Here is a 20251-nt window from a genome sequence, read left to right on the forward strand (position 1 = left end):
GTGAAGTCCTCCACTCTATGAGGGAGCATTTTAAGTGGCAGGGTCAGGAATTTTCTGATTCTAGGAAAAGGCTTCGTACCTTCCTCAAGTTACCCCAGCACAGGCCTTTAGCTATCCCTCCAGTTATGGATGTCCTGGATGATGTTTTCTCCGACTCCAGTGCTAACCTTGATTCTCTCCGTCCTGCTCCTGTCAAGCCAGACAGATATTACAGGGTCCCTGACACTCTCAAACATCTCTTTAAGGCCCACTCTGTGGATCTAGAAACTATTTCACAGGGCCCCAAAGGAGTGGCTACTTCCTCAGCCAAGAATCCACTGCCAGCGGATAGGGAAGCAAGGTTCCTGGAGAGATGGGGTAAAAAAGTTTATACCTCTACCACCCTTGCCATGAGGTCACTTAACTGCCTTTTTCATATGTTTCAGTACCAGGATTATTTACTGGATGACTTACAGAAAAAGCTAGCCTCTCCTGAGTCTATTGATAGAAAGGCATTGCAGGATCTGGTCCATAACACTCAGCAGGTTAGCAATCATTTTCTACAGTGCGGTTATGATGCATTGGAGGCTTCATGTAGGGCAGCTATGACAGGGGCTGTTATACGTAGACATGCTTGGTTAAAAGAACAGCCACTGCCAGACCATGTTAAAGTAAAGCTACTTGATGCACGTCTGGAAAAACAAAAGCTTTTTGGTGCTAATGCACAAGATGTGTTGAAGTCCATTGAGGAAAAGGCTAAATCAGTTCAGACAGTCAAAGATTTCCTCCAGGTTCAGCCACCCAGATTCAGCAGGAATTGGCCTTCAAAGAATTGGTCCTTTCCAGACACTGACAAATTTCAAAGGGGAAAAAACAAGCGTGCTCGAGGTAGAGGGCAAAACCGAGGCTCTTACAGGGGCCGCCAATGGCAACCACCAAATCAAAGAAGTGGCGCAGGCAGTCCAGCTGCACCACAAGAACAATCACAATGACTTGACTTTCATGCCGCCTACCAAAGCTCAAAGAGAAGCACCTTTAGGCACAAAATTATCCTTATTCTCAAGCAACTGGCATATTTTAACCAAGGACAACTGGATTCTGGATTTAATAGACAAAGGTTACAGGTTCCACTTCCATACTTTACCAATAAGACAAGGCATGCCAAACCTGCCACATCATCAAAGGGCAGAGGCACTCATTCAAGTTTCAAAGCTGCTAAGCATAAAAGCAATAGAAAAGGTCCCTCCTCAGGAACAAGGCCAGGGATTTTACTCAAGACTGTTCCTTGTTCCAAGAAAAGAAAACAAATGGAGGCCTATACTGGACTTGTCTACTCTAAACACTTTTCTCATTGTGCCAAAGTTCAAAATGCTGACGTTACAGCAACTCCTTCCCATGCTGGGCAAGGGGTCTTGGCTGGTCACTCTGGACCTCAAGGAGGCATACCTGCATGTCCCAGTCAGACACAGTTGCAGAAGATACCTCCGATTTCTTGCAGGGACAGAGCATTATCAATTCTCAGCATTGCCGTTTGGCTTATCTACTGCGCCCAGTGTGTTCACGAAATGCCTGGCATCAGTAGTGGCACACTGCAGACTCCAGGGGATTCAAATATACTCCTACCTGGACGACTGCCTGATACAAGCAGACAACAAACAAACCTTGATAACAAACTTGGACTATGTCATTCAATTACTAGAGGCCTTCGGATACACAGTCAACATTCAAAAATCAAGACTACTGCCATCCCAACAGATTATTTTCCTGGGAGCCAAACTGACACAAAAATGCAAATGGCTTTCCTCACAGAAGAAAAACAAGAGCAGTTACCAGACTACTTCAAAAGCTTAGCAAAGCTCTCCCAGCTGACTGCAAGGAAATTCCTGCAGGCCCTGGGGTTCATGGCATCTTGCATTCTTCTGATACCTTTGGCAAGGCTTCATATGAGAAAGCTGCAATGGTACTTAAAAGCTTATGGTCACAACACAGCCAAAGCCTAGAGGACGTAATCCCACTTATTCCATGTCTGCAAAGAGAATTCTTGTGGTGGGCTCAAGCAAGTCAGTTAAACCAAGGCATGTCTTTCAACAAACCTCAAGCAGGGCAAATCATTACAACAGACGCCTCAGATCATGGATGGGGGGCGCACATGGAGGACAGATGCATCCAAGGGCAATGGAACCCAAGGGAAAGGCATCTGCACATAAATCAAAAAGAGATGTTGGCAGTGATGCGTGCAATCGAGACTTTCGAAAAATCACTTCAACAAGGACATTTGCTAATAAGGACAGACAACACCACGGTTATGTGGTATATAAACAAGCAGGGAGGCACTCATTCTTATCCCCTCTGCAGACTTACAATGATTCTCTGGGAAAAATCCCTAAGTCTGAAGATACATCTGCAATCCCAGTTTGTGCCAGGCAAGGACAATGTACTGGCGGACAAGCTGAGCAGAAATTTCTTGGATCCACACGAATGGATGCTGCATCCTCACATGGTCTTACAAATAACAAGGACATGGGGAAGACCGGACATAGATCTCTTTGCTTCTCACATGAGTCATCACCTGGAAAAGTTCTGTGCAAGGACCCACCATCCTCTAGCCTGGAAAACGGATGCTCTCTCCTTCAGCTGGAATTCCCTAACAATTTATGCATTCCCTCCTCTACCACTGCTGACCAAGGTGATACTGAAGATCAAGGCAGAACAACCAACAGGCATTTTGATAGCTCCGGACTGGCCAAGGCAGCACTGGTACCCATTGCTGTTGAGCATAACTCGGACCAAACCCTGGCCTCTGCTTCTAACACAACACAATTACAGGACTGTTCATCAAAACCTGAAAACATTGCATCTGACAGCCTGGAAGTTACCATAACTCCTTCCGATATCTCTCTTTCCAAAAAAAGTTCAAGAGATCTTACTGGAAGCATGCAGGCCTTCCACCAGAAAAACCTGTTCAGCCAAGTGGAAGAGATTCATCATCTGGAATGCTAACAGGGGTCAGGATACAACAGTATTGAGTATACCTCAGATATTGGAATACTTGGCAGAAATGTTAAATACTGGTCTCTCATATTCTTCCATAAAGATTCATGCCTCAGCAATTTCAGCAAAATACAACTGTGATCCTCCTGTGTTTTCGCATCCTTTGCTAAGACAGTTCCTAAGAGGGATAAAGAATATCAAACCTCCCAGGAAACCGCCAGTACCTGCATGGGACCTCAATTTCGTCTTGGAAAAATTAACTCTTCCTCCCTTTGAACCAGCAGCAACTTCAGAAATATAATTTCTCTCATGGAAAACGGTTTTCCTATTGGCAATCACATCAGCAAGAAGAGTCTCTGAGATACAGGCACTCATGGCAGTACCTCCTTTTCTCATTTTTCATTGGGACAGAGTCTCTCTAAGAACCAATCCTTCATTCATGCCAAAAGTAATTTCCAGGGTGTCTCTAAATCAAGCCATTCACCTGCCTACTTTCTTCCCCAATCCTCAAAACAGGGGGGAAGCACTGTTGCATACTTTGGACATACACAGGCAACTACGCTACTACTTGGACAGAACTAAGGCCACCAGAAAGTCTGACCAACTGCTTGTAGCCTATGCTGCTGGAGTACAAGGAAAAGCAATCTCCAAACAAACAATTTCCAAATGGATTGGACACTGCATCAGATTCTGCTATTCTTTTCATGGAAAAAGTGTGCCAGCCAATATTAGGCCACACTCAACCAGAGCTATAGCCACATCCACAGCTTTCCTAAAAGGAGTGGCTACAAAGGGCATTCTAGAGGCTGCTACATGGAGCTCCATACATACATTTACCAAGCACTACAACCTGCCTTCATACTCCAGATCCCGAGCAGGCTTTGCTTCGGCAGTCCTGCAGGGCATTTTGGCTACACCATCTCTTTCTTAGTTCCAACCACCCCCAGCTTGGCTATGGTATTCAACCCATATGTTATGACTGCAGTTGCATTCTTGAAGGACATAGTACAGTTTTGTACCTACCATAAATGTAGATGTCAGATAGATATGCAACTGCAGTCGGATTTTCCCACCCTCCTACCCCTCTGCAACCTTCTTTATGGGTCCACTCCCCCTACTCCTATTAGCTGGGGGTATCTCCTATCGTGTATCTGTTTATTACTGTTGTGCATGTCTGGAATTGTTTATCCATTCACCAAATTTAGCCTTCCTGGGAGGGCACCTGGCATCTGGGCAAGAAACACTGAAGAAGATGGCGTCGGCCGATGCCTTTATACTCCAGCTGTTCTGACGTCGGAGAGCAGGCGACACCAGCCGACGCCGGACCCAGACTTTGGAATCCGGCCGACCGAGGGCTGCCTGAGGCAGGACAACCCATATGTTATGACTGCAGTTGCATATCTATCGGACATCTACATTTATGGTAGGTACAAAACTGTACTTTGTCTTTGCCAATTGGCCTGACTACTTAACTTAATCTAGTTAAAAAGTGAAAGAAAATAAGTAATGCAACTCAGTCCTGCCATTTAAGCATAATCTCTCGGCATTTCGTGGTATTCTTTTTAACTGCATATACGTCTGCATATTTAATTGCATCAGTATTATTTAACTTATTTTTCAAGTGAAGTTTTTTTTATTCCCTTTTAATGTCTTTTGGCCGATGTTTGTATTTGTTTGAGAAGGATGTATTTAGCACTCTGTGTAACCAAGATGTTAAATCCACCTCCGACTGGCTTCTTTTCACATTTCCACTAATGTGTTTTTCTAAGTATTTGGCTGTTGATCAAGAGTTGAAGTGAAACTGGTGGGTACCTATCCCAATAACTTAGGTGGCTCTAGAATTACATCCAAGATGAAAGCTTTGGGGAACTGGAAAATTTTGCCAGCCTTCCCTGGGAGGGTGAGTGTAAGTAGTAATTTGTGAGAAAGGCATTTGGTGAATTGCTTAGTAAATCAGGTTTGTGCGCATATTTTCTACTTTAATATATTGGGTGCCAGTGCTGTGACTTGAGGGATCATCCCTCTTATGGCCATAAGATACGTTTGTGGGCAGTGGAGTGGATCCGTGGGCCGTATTCAGACACTTCAAGTGAATAAAAACTGAAAAATAACAAATGAGGAGTCAAAGATATGATGAGCTGCCAGATGATACCAGAAGCACCAGTGAAGTTTTACGTTTGGCAGCTCATCATGCCTTTGACTCCTTATTTGTTATACCCTGTCCCTCCGATATCCAGCATTATGTTAGTGCTTGGATTTAAACATCTGCTGTCTCATGAGCAGAACTATTCATCCATTACACAGTGCCCTTCAACATATTTGATTTGCTAAATTCTACATTCTAGTTTTTCAGAACAACTAAGCAGAGCTAAATAAAGGATAACGCACACAAAATTAGTTCTGAAAGGCTAGATCATTCATATATCAAGTATACAATAACTTTATATTTTCACTTCTCCATTAAATTCAGGATGATCAAATTTTACTGATTAGTGGGTGTCTAGACCCAGAGTGTTCTAATCAAGGTGTTGTCTTTAATGTGCTTTAATTGCAGCTGATTTTGCCTGAAGGTTGTACAAGATTAGACTTAAATTGTATAGTCCCACATTGGCTGAAGTAGCCATGTTTTGCTGTGCTTTGAGAATGCTTTTAGTCAAGATCAGTTGTTCACTGTTTGTAGTTCAGTGTACATTTTGCTTCCTATATTTTTTGCATCTGTGTATTGAGTCCTTAAGTGCATTTTCAGAAGGTGTATGCAGTTATATAAAGTGGAAATTAAGTCTTAGGAAGCAAAAGTTCTTCAGGTGGGTACAGAACATATTTAAACAGAAGTGCATATTTCATTTTATGAATCTTTTGATTTATGTGTAATAATGTATATTTTGAGGTGATATTTGGGTCATCATTTGCCAAATGGCATGTTGTGGTGGTTTTTGTGTAGGATTATAGTCTTTGAGTCATTCAATTTAAAACTGGCCTTGTTCAAATGTTCACCCTGAATGCCAGCATTATTTTTTTTTCTTTCTGGTACCTCATTTTTTAAGGAAAGTTGGTTGTCAGTCCAGATCATATCACTACACCATTTAAAAAAGTCAAGCCTATACATCAAAAATGGGAGAATAATCTGTTTTACTGCAGATTTCTGTGCAAGACATCACTTAGACTGTAAGTAAAAATTATGATAAAAAAAGACCATCCATAACTGTAAACTGAATTCATATAAACATAAAAACTGCTAACTTTTTTATATTTTTTCAACACAAGTATTTGACACAAACAACATTAACCGTATTTTACTGAAACAGCTCCAGTAGCCTTTGCATACATCAAATCTAGTGGTGCTATATAATTCCCACAGGAAGCATCTAGATATTATTTGGGGTCTGGATTTGACACATCTTCAGCTCCAAGTTATGGAGTTCATTCATTAGGTCCATAGTCAAACTGATGAAAAGGAGGGGAGAGGGTAATAGTTTTCCAGGTTTACTAATTGCTTCCTTAGAGGTTAACGTTACTGGGCAGGTTACTGCTTTGTGAAAGCCTATGGGCTCCTGTTCTGGGTGGGAAGTCAAACGTTAAGTACCGATTTCATGCAACATAAGCAGGCTTTTCGATTTTGCTGTTCAGCGTTCTGAAGATTTTCTTACTGTTGTCTGTGAAATAAACTTCTGCATCAAATACCGTACACCTCCCCCACCTTGTAAAACATATTCTGTATAGTGATTGTATGTATATTGCTGTTGTATGGATTTCAGCTTGTTTCCTTCATGCTATTCTGTCCGTGTTGTGATTTTTCCATTTCTAAGTGTTATTTCTCTTCACGTCTTTGAAAGTCGTTTATACTGTACACAGTCTAGAGAGATTTTTTTTCTTGTATAGACATTGATATATTGGCCATTAGGGACAATCACCTACTATGGTTTGCTAAAGAGCAAATTTGCCATTTTGTTTATATGTTTTAAGTATATTTCTGGAACTGGTACCTCATGTGTGGCATCTTTATTTGATGGTACAGATTAAGATCAGACTCGATGGCTAATTCAGCAGCAGCAAGTTTAATAAGACTAAATTGACAGTGAAATCCTACTGGAGCTAAACTACTTCTATTCCTCCCTTTACATAAACATTGTAAGTACCTTTTTCCGGATTGCAGAATCTAATAATGGATTACATGTCTGTAGGATGTATCATTTTGGATGGCTGGAGTAGCTTATAGTGAATGTACTCTTGTCATCTTGATTCTTACAGATCCAGTGGCATTAGCTAGTATGACTGTACATTTGTTTACTTCTGAATTTATAGTTGAAAATGAGTGGTCACTTACATGTTTTAAGTATATTTCTGGAACTGGTACCTCATGTATGGCATCTTTATTTGATGGTACAGATTAAGATCAGACTCGATGGCTAATTCAGCAGCAGCAAGTTTAATAAGACTAAATTGACAGTGAAATCCTACTGGAGCTAAACTACTTCTATTCCTCCCTTTACGTAAACATTGTAAGTACCTTTTTCCGGATTGCAGAATCTAATAATGGATTACATGTCTGTAGGATGTATCATTTTGGATGGCTGGAGTAGCTTATAGTGAATGTATTTTTGTCATCTTGATTCTTACAGATCCAGTGGCATTAGCTAGTATGACTGTACATTTGTTTACTTCTGAATTTATAGTTGAAAATGAGTGGTCACTTTTAACTTTTGTTTCTTTTAGGTCTCATGCTGTTGCATGTGTCAATCAGTTCATCATCAGTCGAACCCAGGCTCTTATGTTGCATATTGATTCTTTTATTGAGGTAACTAATTTTGGCATTTTTCTTTAAAAAGTATGCACATTTTCTTTAAACAGTTTTCAGTTACTCCAGCATTATATAAATTGCTCACTTCTTGCCTTCCCTTAAACCTCATTCTTCCTGAATATTATTCTGCATATGCTGTTCACACAAGTTCTGTTTATTTCTGCGGAATCCTTCTGTGTTCTAAAGCTCTAGCTTCAAGTTTTTTGGTCTTTACCATTTGACTTCCATTATGATTGGTTTAGATTTTTATTTCCATTTTGTAGTAGCTGCATTTTTGGTAACCAATAGCATTAAAGTTGGTATTTTGTATTATGTCTAGGGAATTCAGATCCGGTATGCCAGCTCAAAGGAATCCTTTCATGTTATGTAGTCCAATCTCGCCTACATTCTTACCTATGGGTTCGGAGCCGAACCCCTGCCATACTCTAGCTCGAAGTCTTTCAATTGGCTGGGCTAAGAAGGTATCCCATGCTGCACTGCTCTCTCTTCCCAGATCTCGTCTGCTGCTCGTATAGCTCAGACGTGGTCTCACTCTTGGCTGTGGCTAAGTATAACTTTTGGTCTTTTATTGAGATGGTCTTGCTTCAAAAAAGCTATTTTCATAGCTGTGTGTTGTGTGTGTACTAGTTTAATAATCTGGTGTACAGTTTTTCTCGTGGTATTGTCTTTTGTGGTGTCCCGTGGTATTGTCTTTTGTGGTGACCCGCTAGCTGTTTCCCCTATGGGCTAGGCCCGTTTCAGTTAGAGGACCTAGTCTCCGCCCCTGTTCTTTCTGTGTTGCTTGTTAGTAGGTACCTATCCTCGGGCTAGGGCCATTTAAGTTAGAGGACCTAGTCCTTTCCCTGTGTTCTTGTTGGGACCGCTTAAGTTAGAAGTCTTTTTGTGATTGTCTGTTGGTTTTTCTTTAGTTCCCGCGCTTGTGGCTTCCATATTAACGGTTGGTGGCTTTTCAGTTTCCTTCAGTATGTCTAAGGGTACGAAAGAGCATAAGCCCTTGGGCTGTAAGAAATGTACTAAATGTGGTTATAAAATGTCAGTCACTGATGTGCACTCTGTGTGTGTGTTTATTGTCTGGGGGCTATTCACCTCCAGGAATCTTGTACATTTTGCCATGCATTTAACCCGCGTGTTCTTCAGGAGAGGAAGAAAAAAACTAATTTTGAAAGGACTTCTGAAACCCTCCTTCGAGGAGGATTTGGGGAGGGCTTCTAGCTTCAAGTCCTCTTACTCTGAGTAAAACTTCCAAGGCTAAAAAGCGATCTCCGGCTCCATCAATATCCTCTGAGCCTCTGGAGAAAGTAGCAAAATCTACTGTGGCATCCTCGGCTCCATTGTCTTCGGAGCCGCAGGAAGATGTCCTTCAAGGATGCATCTGCAGTCATAACATATGGGATGTTCTTCATCTCACATTGCTGCAGTCCTTACACTTGGGTAGTCCGCTGTCCTCGGTCGGCCCGAATATCAAAGTATAAGGCTGACGTCGGTCAGGGCGCATTTGACTGACGTCGGAACGTCAGGGTACAAATGCGCATGACCAACGTCATATCCTCAGTCTTTTTTGCCGCATGGTCCGATGCAGAAGCAGTGTTGCAAGTGCCGGTTGGCGTTCTGAGATTTTTCGATTTAGAAGTTTCAGACCGGGTTCAAAGTTGGCTAAGTACCCCGTTGGGGAATTTTTTCGTTTTTTCTTGCCTCAGTCATTTACCGGATGTCAGAAAAAGTTAATAATTGCATTTCTTGTGGGAAACAGATACCGCATAAAGATTATCATACTTTGTGTATTCCTTGCTTAGGGCCTGAGCACGACGTTGTTGGCTGTTGCTCTTGTGCTAGATTTAATACACGCACTATAAAGAGAAGATTGGATTGTGCGAGGTTAGTCTTTGGGAAGCGGTGTAACTATAAAATGCCGTCGGATGTTCCGACGCCCGCTTCTTCAAAGAAGCGCAAGGACAAGGCAGTTAAGCCTAGGCTAGAAGAACCGTCTGTACCAGACGCCGGTTCTTTAGAGGTGTCGGTGGAGCCGGTGGCTCCACCGGAGGTTTCTTTGTGTTCCCAGGGGGAGACCTTATTATTACAAGATGTGGCCTCTCAGGAGACTAGTCAGACTGAGGGGGCTTCTCATGTTACTATACTCCCCTCCCTTCCTAAGGTGGCTAGGTCCTCTCCTTCTGTTTCAAAGGCTTCCCCCAGGGGCAGGCCAGGTTTAGCTTCAGTTAGTGTTACCCCTAGCTCTTCAGGTACTGTGCCCAAGAAGCATATGCTTAAAATGGCAGAAGATTTGATTACTTTGATTAGGGGTTCTATGCCCCCTCCTGATAAGAGGCTTAGGGTGGAGCCTGAGCTGGGGGGTTTTGAGCAGGCTTCAGATGTTTCAGAGTCTTCGGCTGAAGACTTGCAGGAGTACTCTCCTTATTCTGATTCTGATGTGGATGATTCTACTCCTTCTGCTACTCCTCCTGAGGATTTTTCTTTTTCAGAAACTCTTCATTCCATGAGGGAGCATTTTAAGTGGGAAGGTCAGGACTTCTCTGATTCTAGGAAAAGGCTTAGGGAATTTCTGTTGTTACCCCAGCATAGGCCTTTGGCTATTCCTCCTGTTTTGGATGTTGTGGAAGATGTTTTTACGGAAGCTTCTCTTAATCCTGATTCTTTGCCTCCTGCTCCTGTTAAGCCGGATAGGTATTACAGGGTGCCTGAAGCTCATAAGTATCTTTTTAAGAGTCCTAGGGCAGACCCAGAAACTGTTAGCCATGGGCCTAAAGGTATTAAGGCTTCTGTTGTTAAGAATCCGGTTCCTGCAGACAAGGAGGCTAGGGCCTTGGATAGATGGGGCAAGAAAATCTATACTTCTTCCACTCTTGCTATGAGGGCTCTGAATTGCCAGTTTCACATGTTGAAATACCAAAATTATCTCCTTTCACAATTGAAATCTAAGGTTGATGCTCTGGCAGTAGGTATTGATTGTAAGGAGTTGCAAGATTTAGTGCATGTTTCTGAACAGGTGGGTAAGCATTCTTTGCAATGTGGTTTTGATGCTGTACAGGCCTCGTCTAGGGGGGCTGCCACTGGTTCAGTTCTTCGCAGGCACGCCTGGCTGAGGGATCAGAATTTGTCTGAACATGTTAAAACAAGGATTTTAGATGCTCCTTTACAATCTGACGTGTTGTTTGGTCCTCCTGTTGAGACAGTTTTAAAGAAAATGGAAGACAAGGCTAAGTCTTTGCAGACTGTTAAAGATTTTTTGCAGGTCCAGCCTCCAAAGTTTAGTAGAAATTGGCCTACTAAAGGGTGGACGTATCCTTCTTATGATTCACAGTCTAGGGGTAGATCTAGACATGGTAAGGGCAGAGCTCAGGGCTCTTTCAGGCCTAGAACAGGGAGTTCTCCTGCACAGGCTTCGGGTGAGGGCAGGGGTCAGTCCTTTCGTAAGCAGACCCAATGACCTACCTTTTCAGCTGCCAGAGCCTGCTCGTCTGGCAGCACCTTTGGGGGGAAGGTTGGCACTTTTCTAAGAGAATTGGAGTTTGATTACCCAGGACAGATGGGTATTGGATATCGTACACCACGGCTACAGGTTTTATTTCCATACCTTGCCTCCTTTCAGAGGCATGCCAGACGTTCCTCCTCAACAAAGAATAGAGGCTCACAAACAGGTTTCTCTGTTGCTCCGACTAGGGGCCATACAGCCGGTCCCTCTGCCAGAAGTGGGCCTAGGATTTTATTCTCGCCTGTTCCTAGTACCAAAGAAGGGGAACACGTGGAGACCAATTTTGGATTTATCTATCCTCAACACTTATCTGGACATTCCCAAGTTCAAAATGTTGACGTTGCAGCAGCTTTTACCTCTGCTGGGCAAAGATCATTGGATGGTGACTTTGGATCTCAAGGAGGCTTACCTTCATGTTCCTATCAGACTAAGTTGCAGAAAGTATCTGCGTTTTCGAGCTGGGACTTCTCTATATCAGTTCTCTGCATTGCCCTTTGGCTTATCTACTGCGCCCAGAGTGTTCATGAAAGTTCTGGCTCCAGTGATAGCTTTCTTCAGGCTAAAAGGAATACAGATCTATCCTTATTTGGATGACTGCCTAATTCTGGCTCAAGGAAGAGAAGAGCTTCTTCATCATTTGGATTATGTGATTGCAGTGCTAAGATGCCTAGGGTATTCTGTGAACGAAATAAAGTCCAGTCTAGTACCCTCTCAAGACATGTGCTTTCTGGGTGTGAGACTGAATACAGCATCCCAGATGGCCTTTTTAACCCCGGACAAACAAAAGAGTCTATCCCTTTACTTCCATCAACTATCTCATCAGTCCGGGCTGACTGCAAGGACAGTCCTTCAAGCCTTAGGGTTCATGGCATCTTGTATTCTGGTACTTCCCAATGCCAAACTGCATATGAGGAAGCTACAGTGGTATCTCAAAAATGTATGGACACAGCACTGCCAGGATCTGGACACTGTCATTCAAATAATACCTTGCATTCAAAAGGAATTTTGTGGTGGGCTCAGGAATGTCACGTAAACAAGGGACTCACTGAGAGCGGCCAGAGGCGAGTCAGATTTTAACGACAGATGCCTCAGACAAAGCTTGGGGAGCTCATCTAAATGGAAAGTGGATACAAAACAAGTGGCCTGTCAGACTACAACATCTACATATCAACATGAAGGAGATGTTAGCAGTCCAGTTTGCATTAATTGCTTTCAAGGAATTACTTCTTCCAGGGCAGGTGTTGATTCTAACAGACAACACAACTGTCATGTGGTACATCAACAAGCAAGGGGGAACACATTCTTATCCTCTATGCAGGCAAGGAATGATTTTGTGGGAGACTGCTCTCAGTTTACAGCTCAATCTTCAGGCAAGGTTTCTGCCAGGAGCACAGAACTCCTTAGCAGATGTGTTGAGCAGACGAATTATGGATCCCCACGAGTGGAAATTGGATCCTCATGTATTTCAGAAATTGACAGTGTCATGGGGAACTCCAGACATAGATCTGTTCGCTTCTCCACTAAACCATCAGCTGCCAAGATTTTGCACAAAAAGGTTTCATCCCACAGCTTGGAGAGTGGATGCTCTTTCTTTCAATTGGGGCAATCTTCATGTGTATGCCTTTCCACCTCTGCCTCTCCTCCTAAAGGTACTTCTAAAGGTCAGACAGGACAAGCCAAGGATGATTTTGATAGCTCCGGATTGGCCTCGACAACACTGGTACCCATTACTGAGAAGTCTGGTACGGAAGCCTCCATGGCCTTTGCCTTGATTCCACACCTGTTGTCGCAGGAGGACAGCCATTTGCTAAATGTCAAGCTTCACTCTCTGCACCTAACAGCCTGGCATATTCTGTTTTGAACCATAGTGGGCCTCCACTTCCTCAGCAAGTTTTAAATGTTATTTTGGAAGCTAGGAGGCCTAGTACAAGGAAAGTGTACGCAGACAAATGGAAGAGATTTTTGTTTTGGAGTGCAGCAAATGATTTTGATGTTTCTGAGCCTAATTTGTGTGTGGCTCTTCAATATCTTACTGAGTTGCTAGACAAAGGTTTGTCTTTCTCTTCTATTAAAGTTCATGCTGCAGCAATTTCAGCTCACTATGATTGCAACCCACCATTGTTTTCTCATCCTTTGTTCAAGCAATTTCTTAGAGGGGCAAAGAATATAAGACCCCACGAAGAGCTCCTACTCCTGCTTGGGATCTCAATTTTGTGTTGGAGAAACTCACTCTACAACCTTTTGAGCCTGCAGCTACTGCTGAGTTGAAATATTTATCATGGAAGACTGCTTTTGTTGGCCATTACCTCTGCAAGAAGGGTTTCTGAATTACAGGCCCTTATGGCGGTTGAGCCTTTCTTAATTTTCCATAAGGATAGGGTATCATTACGCACTAATCCTTCCTTTATGCCTAAGGTGGTTTCTAGTGTGGCTTTAAACCAAACTATTCATTTGCCTACTTTTTATGCAAATCCCCAAAATAAAGGGGAAAAGATTTTGCACACTTTAGATGTCCACAGGCAGTTGCGTTATTATTTGGACAGAACTAAAGGTTTCAGGCAGTCTCAGCAGTTGTTTGTTTCTTTTGCTTTGAGTTCTCAGGGCAAGCCTGTATCAAAACAAACTATTTCTAAGTGGATTGGGTTTTGCATTGCTTTCTGTTATTCCCATCATGGCAAGGAGATTCCAGCTGGGATTAGGCCTCATTCCACTAGGGCTACTGCCACTTCAACACCTTTTTTGAGGGGAGTGGCAACCAAGGATATTTTGGAGGCAGCTACTTGGAGTTCTGTGCATACTTTTCTAAGCATTATCACCTGCCACTTTACTCTAAGTCCAGGGCTGGTTTTGCCACTGCTGTTTTGCAGGGCATTTTGGCAGCTCCTGCTTCCTTGTAGTTAGCCATCCTCCCTTACCTCTGCTTTGGGATTCTACCCAAGTGTAAGGACTGCAGCAATGTGAGATGAAGAACATAGTACAGTTTTGTACCTACCATAAATGTAGATGTTCGAAGATCCACATTGCTGCAGTCCAATTTACCCTCCTTCCCCTCTGTAGTTAGAGGTGGTTGTGTGGGTTGGGTTGTACATTTTGTGTATATTGTATATGTTGTACATATAGTTAGTGCAAGGGTGGTTGGTTGGTTGTTTGCTGTCTTTTGGTTTTGACCTTTATTTTTAGGGTCTTCTGACATCTGGGGCAAGAAAAGACTGAGGATATGACGTCGGTCATGCGCATTTGTACCCTGACGTTCTGACGTCAGTCAAATGCGCCCTGACCGACGTCAGCCTTATACTTTGATATTCGGGCCGACCGAGGACAGCGGACTACCCAAGTGTAAGGACTGCAGCAATGTGGATCTTCGAACATCTACATTTATGGTAGGTACAAAACTGTACTTTGTCCTGCCTCAGGCAGCCCTCAGTCGGCCCGATTCCAAAGTCTGGGTCTGGCCTCGGCTGATGTCGCACTTCACCCGACGTCATAGCTCCTGGGGTATAAAGGCATCAGCCGATGCCATTTTCCTCAGTCTTTCTTGCCGCGCGGTGCCCGAAGCAAAAGCTGTTCGCAAGTGCCGGTCGGTCAGATCCAGAGATTTCAGCTACCGAAGACTTCTAAAAAAGCTAAGTACCCCGTTGGGGAGTCTTTCTTGCCTCAGCCGATGTCAGACAAAGTAAATAATTGTTTAACTTGTGGGAAACAAATACCTCATAAGGATTTCCACTCTTACTGCCTTCCTTGCTTAGGCCCAGACCACGATGTATCAGCTTGTTTAGCCTGTGCTTCCTTCAACCGACGGACACTTAGACGTCGGTCGGAGTTTGCAGAAGAGTTTTTTGGTCCCGCTTTTGCATATAAAATGCCGTCTGAGACTCCGACTACACATTTAGCTAAAAAACGCAAGGAAAAGGACCGACACTCGCGGCCCGCGGTTTCGGCTGAAACCACGGTTAGACCTACCGCGAGTGTCTTGGTTTCGGCTGAAACAGAGTCCTCGGTTCTTCCTTCGGCCGCAAGCATGCCTCCGGCTGAGTCGGCTGCAGAAATTCCTACCGAAGAAGCAGGCACACTAGAATTGTCCGACACCATTCCGTTGGACATTTCTACTCCTGCACGTGGGGCAGCTAGACCCCCTGCTTCTATGTCTATTAAGGCCTTCTCCAGGGCTAAAGCAGCTTAACTTTCCAAGGCCTTAACTACAAAAGCTCCCCCTCACAGACCTTCCTCAAGTTCTCAGATTCTCAGCCTTGCTGAGGACCTTATTTCTTTGATCAGGGGATCCCAACCTCACCCAGACAGGGCCTCACAACCCCCTCCTGAAAAAAGGCCTAGGACTGAACCCCCTAAACCTCTCTCCTCTGACTATTCCTCAGATGGATCAGATGGATCAGATTTATCAGACCATCAGGAAGGACCATACTCACCTTATGAGGATTCGGATGCAGAAGACTCCATTCCTTCTGCCTCCCCCTCCTGAAGAATTTTAATTTGGGGAAACTCTACATTCAATGAGGGAACATTTCCAATGGCAGGGTCAGGATTTTTCTGATTCTAGGAAAAGGCTAAGGACTTTTTTACACTTACCACAGCATAGGCCTTTAGCCATACCACCTGTACTATCAGTTGTTGATGATGCATACAATGATGCCAGTTCAGCCCCTGATTCTCTTCCCCCGGCCCCTGCCAAACCTGACAGATATTACAGGGTCCCGGATTCTCACTTCCACTTGTACAAGGCCCACGCTGCAGACCCAGAAACCATTTCTCAGGGCCCTAAGGGTGTTGCAGCTGCCTCTGCCAAAAACCCCCTACCCTCTGAAAGAGAATCAAGAGCATTAGAGAGATGGGGTAAAAAGGTTTATACATCTGCTACTCTTTCTGCCAGGGCTTTAAACTGTCAATTTCACATGATACAGTACCAGGAATTTTTGTTAGATCAGCTGAATAAAAAGCTTTCCTCTCCTGAACCTTTAGACCGTAAGTCCCTTCAGGAGTTGGTACACAATTCTCAGCAGGTCAGTAATCATTTTTTAAAATGTGGCTATGATGCACTGGAGGCTTCATTTAGATCAGCTATGACTGGAGCAGTGATTCGAAGGCATGCCTGGCTAAAAGAGCAATCCTTGCCAGACCATGTTAAGTCTAAACTCCTAGATGCCCCTATGGAGAAACAAAGATTATTTGGCTCCCCTGCACAGGAGGTTATAAAGAAAGTGGAAGAAAAAGCAAAATCTGTGCAAACAGTCAAGGATTTTCTGCAGGTCCAACCTCCGAGGTTCAGCAGAAATTGGCCTTCAAAGAATTGGTCCTTTCCAGACACCTCCAGAGCACAGAGAGGCAGAAATAGACGCCCAAGAGGCAGAGGTCAATCAAGGGGTGCCTACAGGGGCCGTCAGTGGCAACCTGACAACCAGAGGAGTGCCCCCACTGCAACCACTCCCACAGGACAGACACAATGACTTGGCTCTGATTCCGCCTACCAGGGAACAATTGGAAGCACCCTTGGGCGGAAAGTTAGCTTTATTTTCAAAAAACTGGCATTGCATTACAGGAGACAAATGGACTTTGCAAACAATAGACAAATGCTACAGGTTTCACTTCCACACTTAACCAAAGAAGGGAGGAATGCCAAACCTTCCGCCAAGCCAGAAGTCAGAGGCTCTAAAACAAATCATCAACTTACTAAGGATGAGAGCAATAGAAAAGGTACCATCTATGGAACAAGGCCAAGGATTTTACTCCAGACTATTCCTTGTACCAAGAAAAGAAACTCAATGGAGGCCTATTCTCGACTTGTCCGCACTGCACACATATCTCATTGTACCAAAATTCAAGATGCTGACCTACAGCAACTTCTTCCCATGTTGGGCAAGGAGTCTTGGCTGGTGACTCTAGATCTCAAGGAGGCATACCTGCACGTCCCTATACGACCAGATTGCAGAAGACACCTCATATTTCTTGCAGGATCAGAGCATTATCAATTCTCAGCATTGCCCTTTGGCTTATCTACTGCGCCCAGAGTATTCACGAAATGCCTGGCATCAGTAATTGCACATTGCAGGCTTCAGGGAATTCAAATCTACCCATACCTGGATGACTGCCTAATACAAGCGGACAACAAGACAAAAATAATAAAGGATTTGACCTATGTCATACAACTGCTGCAAGCCTTGGGATACACAGTCAACATACAGAAGTCAAGACTAGTGCCATCCCAAAGGATAACATTTTTGGGTGCAGAACTGGACACAATAACTCAGATGTTTTTTCTCACAGAAGAAAAACAAAAACAACTTCCAGTCTACTTCACGGCATTGACAAGACAAACTCAGCTTACTGCAAGGAAAGTCCTGCAGGCCCTGGGTTACATGGCATCCTGCATAATCTTGATCCCACATGCCAGACTGCATATGAGAAAATTACAATGGTACCTAAGAAATGTATGGTCTCAACACAGTCACAGTCTAGAAACCATGATACCAGTCATTCCATGCCTGAAAAAAGAATTCCTGTGGTGGGCTTAGGCCTGCAGAGGGTTGCCTTTTCACAAACCACAACCAAAGCAGACCATCACCACGGACACCTCAGACCTAGGCTGGGGCGCACACTTGGAAGACAAGTGTATCCAAGGCCTATGGTCCCAAGACCAGCTGAAACTACACATAAATCTAAAGGAAATGCTGGCAGTGAAGCATGCAATAGAGGCATTCAAATCATTCCTCCAGCAAGGGCACCTGCTGATAAGGACGGACAATACCACAGTCATGTGGTACATCAACAAACAGGGAGGCACGCATTCCTACCCTCTATGCCAGATGGCAATGGAACTGTGGAACCTAGGCCTGAATCTCAACATTCAACTGCAGGCCAGATTCGTACCAGGAAAAGAAAATTCACTAGCAGACAAATTAAGCAGAACTAGAATGGATGCTGCATCCAGATATCTTCAAAACCATAACAAAGAAATGGGGAATGCCAGAGATAGACCTGTTCACCTCCCCACTCAACCACCAACTGAAGAAATTCTGCTCAAGAGAATACCACCCACAAGCCTGGAGGGTGGACTCCCTTTCTTTCAGCTGGAAGGCCCTGACAGTTTATGCCTTTCCACCTCTCCCATTGATGTACAAAGTTCTACTGAAGATCAGGGAGGAACAGCCAAAGGTAATTCTGATAGCTCCAGACTGGCCAAGGCAGCATTGGTACCCGCTACTGAGAAGCATGTCTCGGACGAACCCATGGCCTCTACCTCTATGGCCTTTACTTCTAACACAGAACAACTACAAGACCCTGCATCCAAACTTGAAAATGCTGCAACTAACTGCCTGGAAAATTGCATAAAACAAAACCAACCTGTTTTATCTCAGAGGGTCAAGGACATTATCCTGGAGGCTCGCAGACCCTCCACAAGGAAAACATACTCAGCCAAATGGAAGAGATTCCTCATTTGGAGTGCATCAAAGGGAACAGATGTCATGATTGCAAACCTAGCACACATCCTAGAATACTTAGCAGAACTGTTCCACAATGGCCTGTCCTATTCTTCCATAAAGATTCATGCTTCAGCAATTTCAGCAGAGTACAACATGGATCCTCCTATCTTCTCTCAACCTCTCCTCAGACAATTTCTAAGAGGGATCAAAAATGTAAAACCTCCAAGGAAACCACCTCTGCCTGCATGGGATCTCAATTTTGTGCTGGAAAAATTAACACTTCCCCCTTTTGAACCAGCAGCATCAGCAGACTTACAGTTCTTATCTTGGAAAACTGCCTTCCTTCTAGCAATCACTTCAGCAAGAAGGATATCCGAGTTACAGGCATTAATGGCAGTACAACCTTTCCTTATCTTTCACCAGGATAGAGTGTCTCTGAGAACCAATCCTACTTTCATGCCAAAGGTGGTATCCAGGGTATCCTTGAACCAAGCTATTCATTTACCTACGTTCTTCCCTAACCCACAGAACAGGGGGGAAAAGCTACTACACACCTTGGATGTACATAGACAACTGCGCTACTACCTGGACAGAACTAAGACCAGCAGAAAAACTGACCAGCTTCTGGTAGCATATGCAACAGGAGTGCAAGGAAAAGCAATTTCCAAACAGACAATTTCAAAATGGCTAGGAAATTGCATTTGATTCTGTTACTCTTTTCATGGAAAGACAACTCCTGAAAATATCAGGCCTCACTCCACAAGGGCTACAGCCACCACTACAGCTTTCCTACGAGGAGTGGCTACCAAAGACATTTTAGAAGCTGCTACTTGGAGCTCCGTGCATACATTTGCCAAGCATTACAATCTTCCTTTATACTCCAGATCCCGAGCAGGCTTTGCAACTGCAGTTTTACAAGGGATCTTAACTACACCATCTTTATCTTAGTGCCTCCTCCCCCAGTTTGGCTATGTTATTCTACCCATATGTTATGACTGCAGATGCATCCTTGAAGGACATAGTACAGTTTTGTACCTACCATAAATGTAGATGTCCGATAGGTATGCATCTGCAGTCAGGATTACCCACCCTCCTTCCCCTCTGTGCTATTCCTAGGGTGCTTACCCCTCTTTCAGCTAGCTGGGGGAATCTATTATGGTGTATTTGTTTGTATGTATATATGTATATATATTTTGGTTGCTACTGTTTGGAATTTACAACATTTATCCAAATGTAGCCTTCCTAGAGGGCACCTGGCATCTGGGGCAAGAAACACTGAGGAAAATGGCGTTGGCTGATGCCTTTATACCCCAGGAGCTATGACGTCGGGTGAAGTACGACATCAGCCGAGGCCAGACCCAGACTTTGGAATCGGGCCAACCGAGGGCTGCCTATCGGACATCTACATTTATGGTAGGTACAAAACTGTACTTTAGTGCATCGACAGAATCTGCTTCAGCCCCAAGTCCCTCAGAGCTGATTGCAGTGGTGCTAGTTCGGAGCTGGTCTCCAAATTTTAGGTCGGTCTCTCCTCCTCGCAGGTCTCCTTTTGAGAGGAGG

General features: G+C 43.9%; 1 protein-coding gene across 1 annotated transcript in view; it reads left to right on the top strand.

Moving 5' to 3' along the window:
* Positions 1–20251, top strand: part of TNPO1 (transportin 1) — a 3819238-nt gene that overhangs the window by 858366 nt on the left and 2940621 nt on the right. The window contains exon 6 of the mRNA XM_044064437.1: positions 7684–7765. Within this exon, the coding sequence (XP_043920372.1) occupies positions 7684–7765 (82 nt within the window). The remainder of the gene's footprint in view (positions 1–7683; positions 7766–20251) is intronic.

The sequence above is a fragment of the Protopterus annectens genome, chromosome 2.part2 (assembly GCF_019279795.1).
Source record: "Protopterus annectens isolate FY-2018-M chromosome 2.part2, PAN1.0, whole genome shotgun sequence".
Lineage (NCBI taxonomy): Eukaryota > Metazoa > Chordata > Ceratodontiformes > Protopteridae > Protopterus > Protopterus annectens.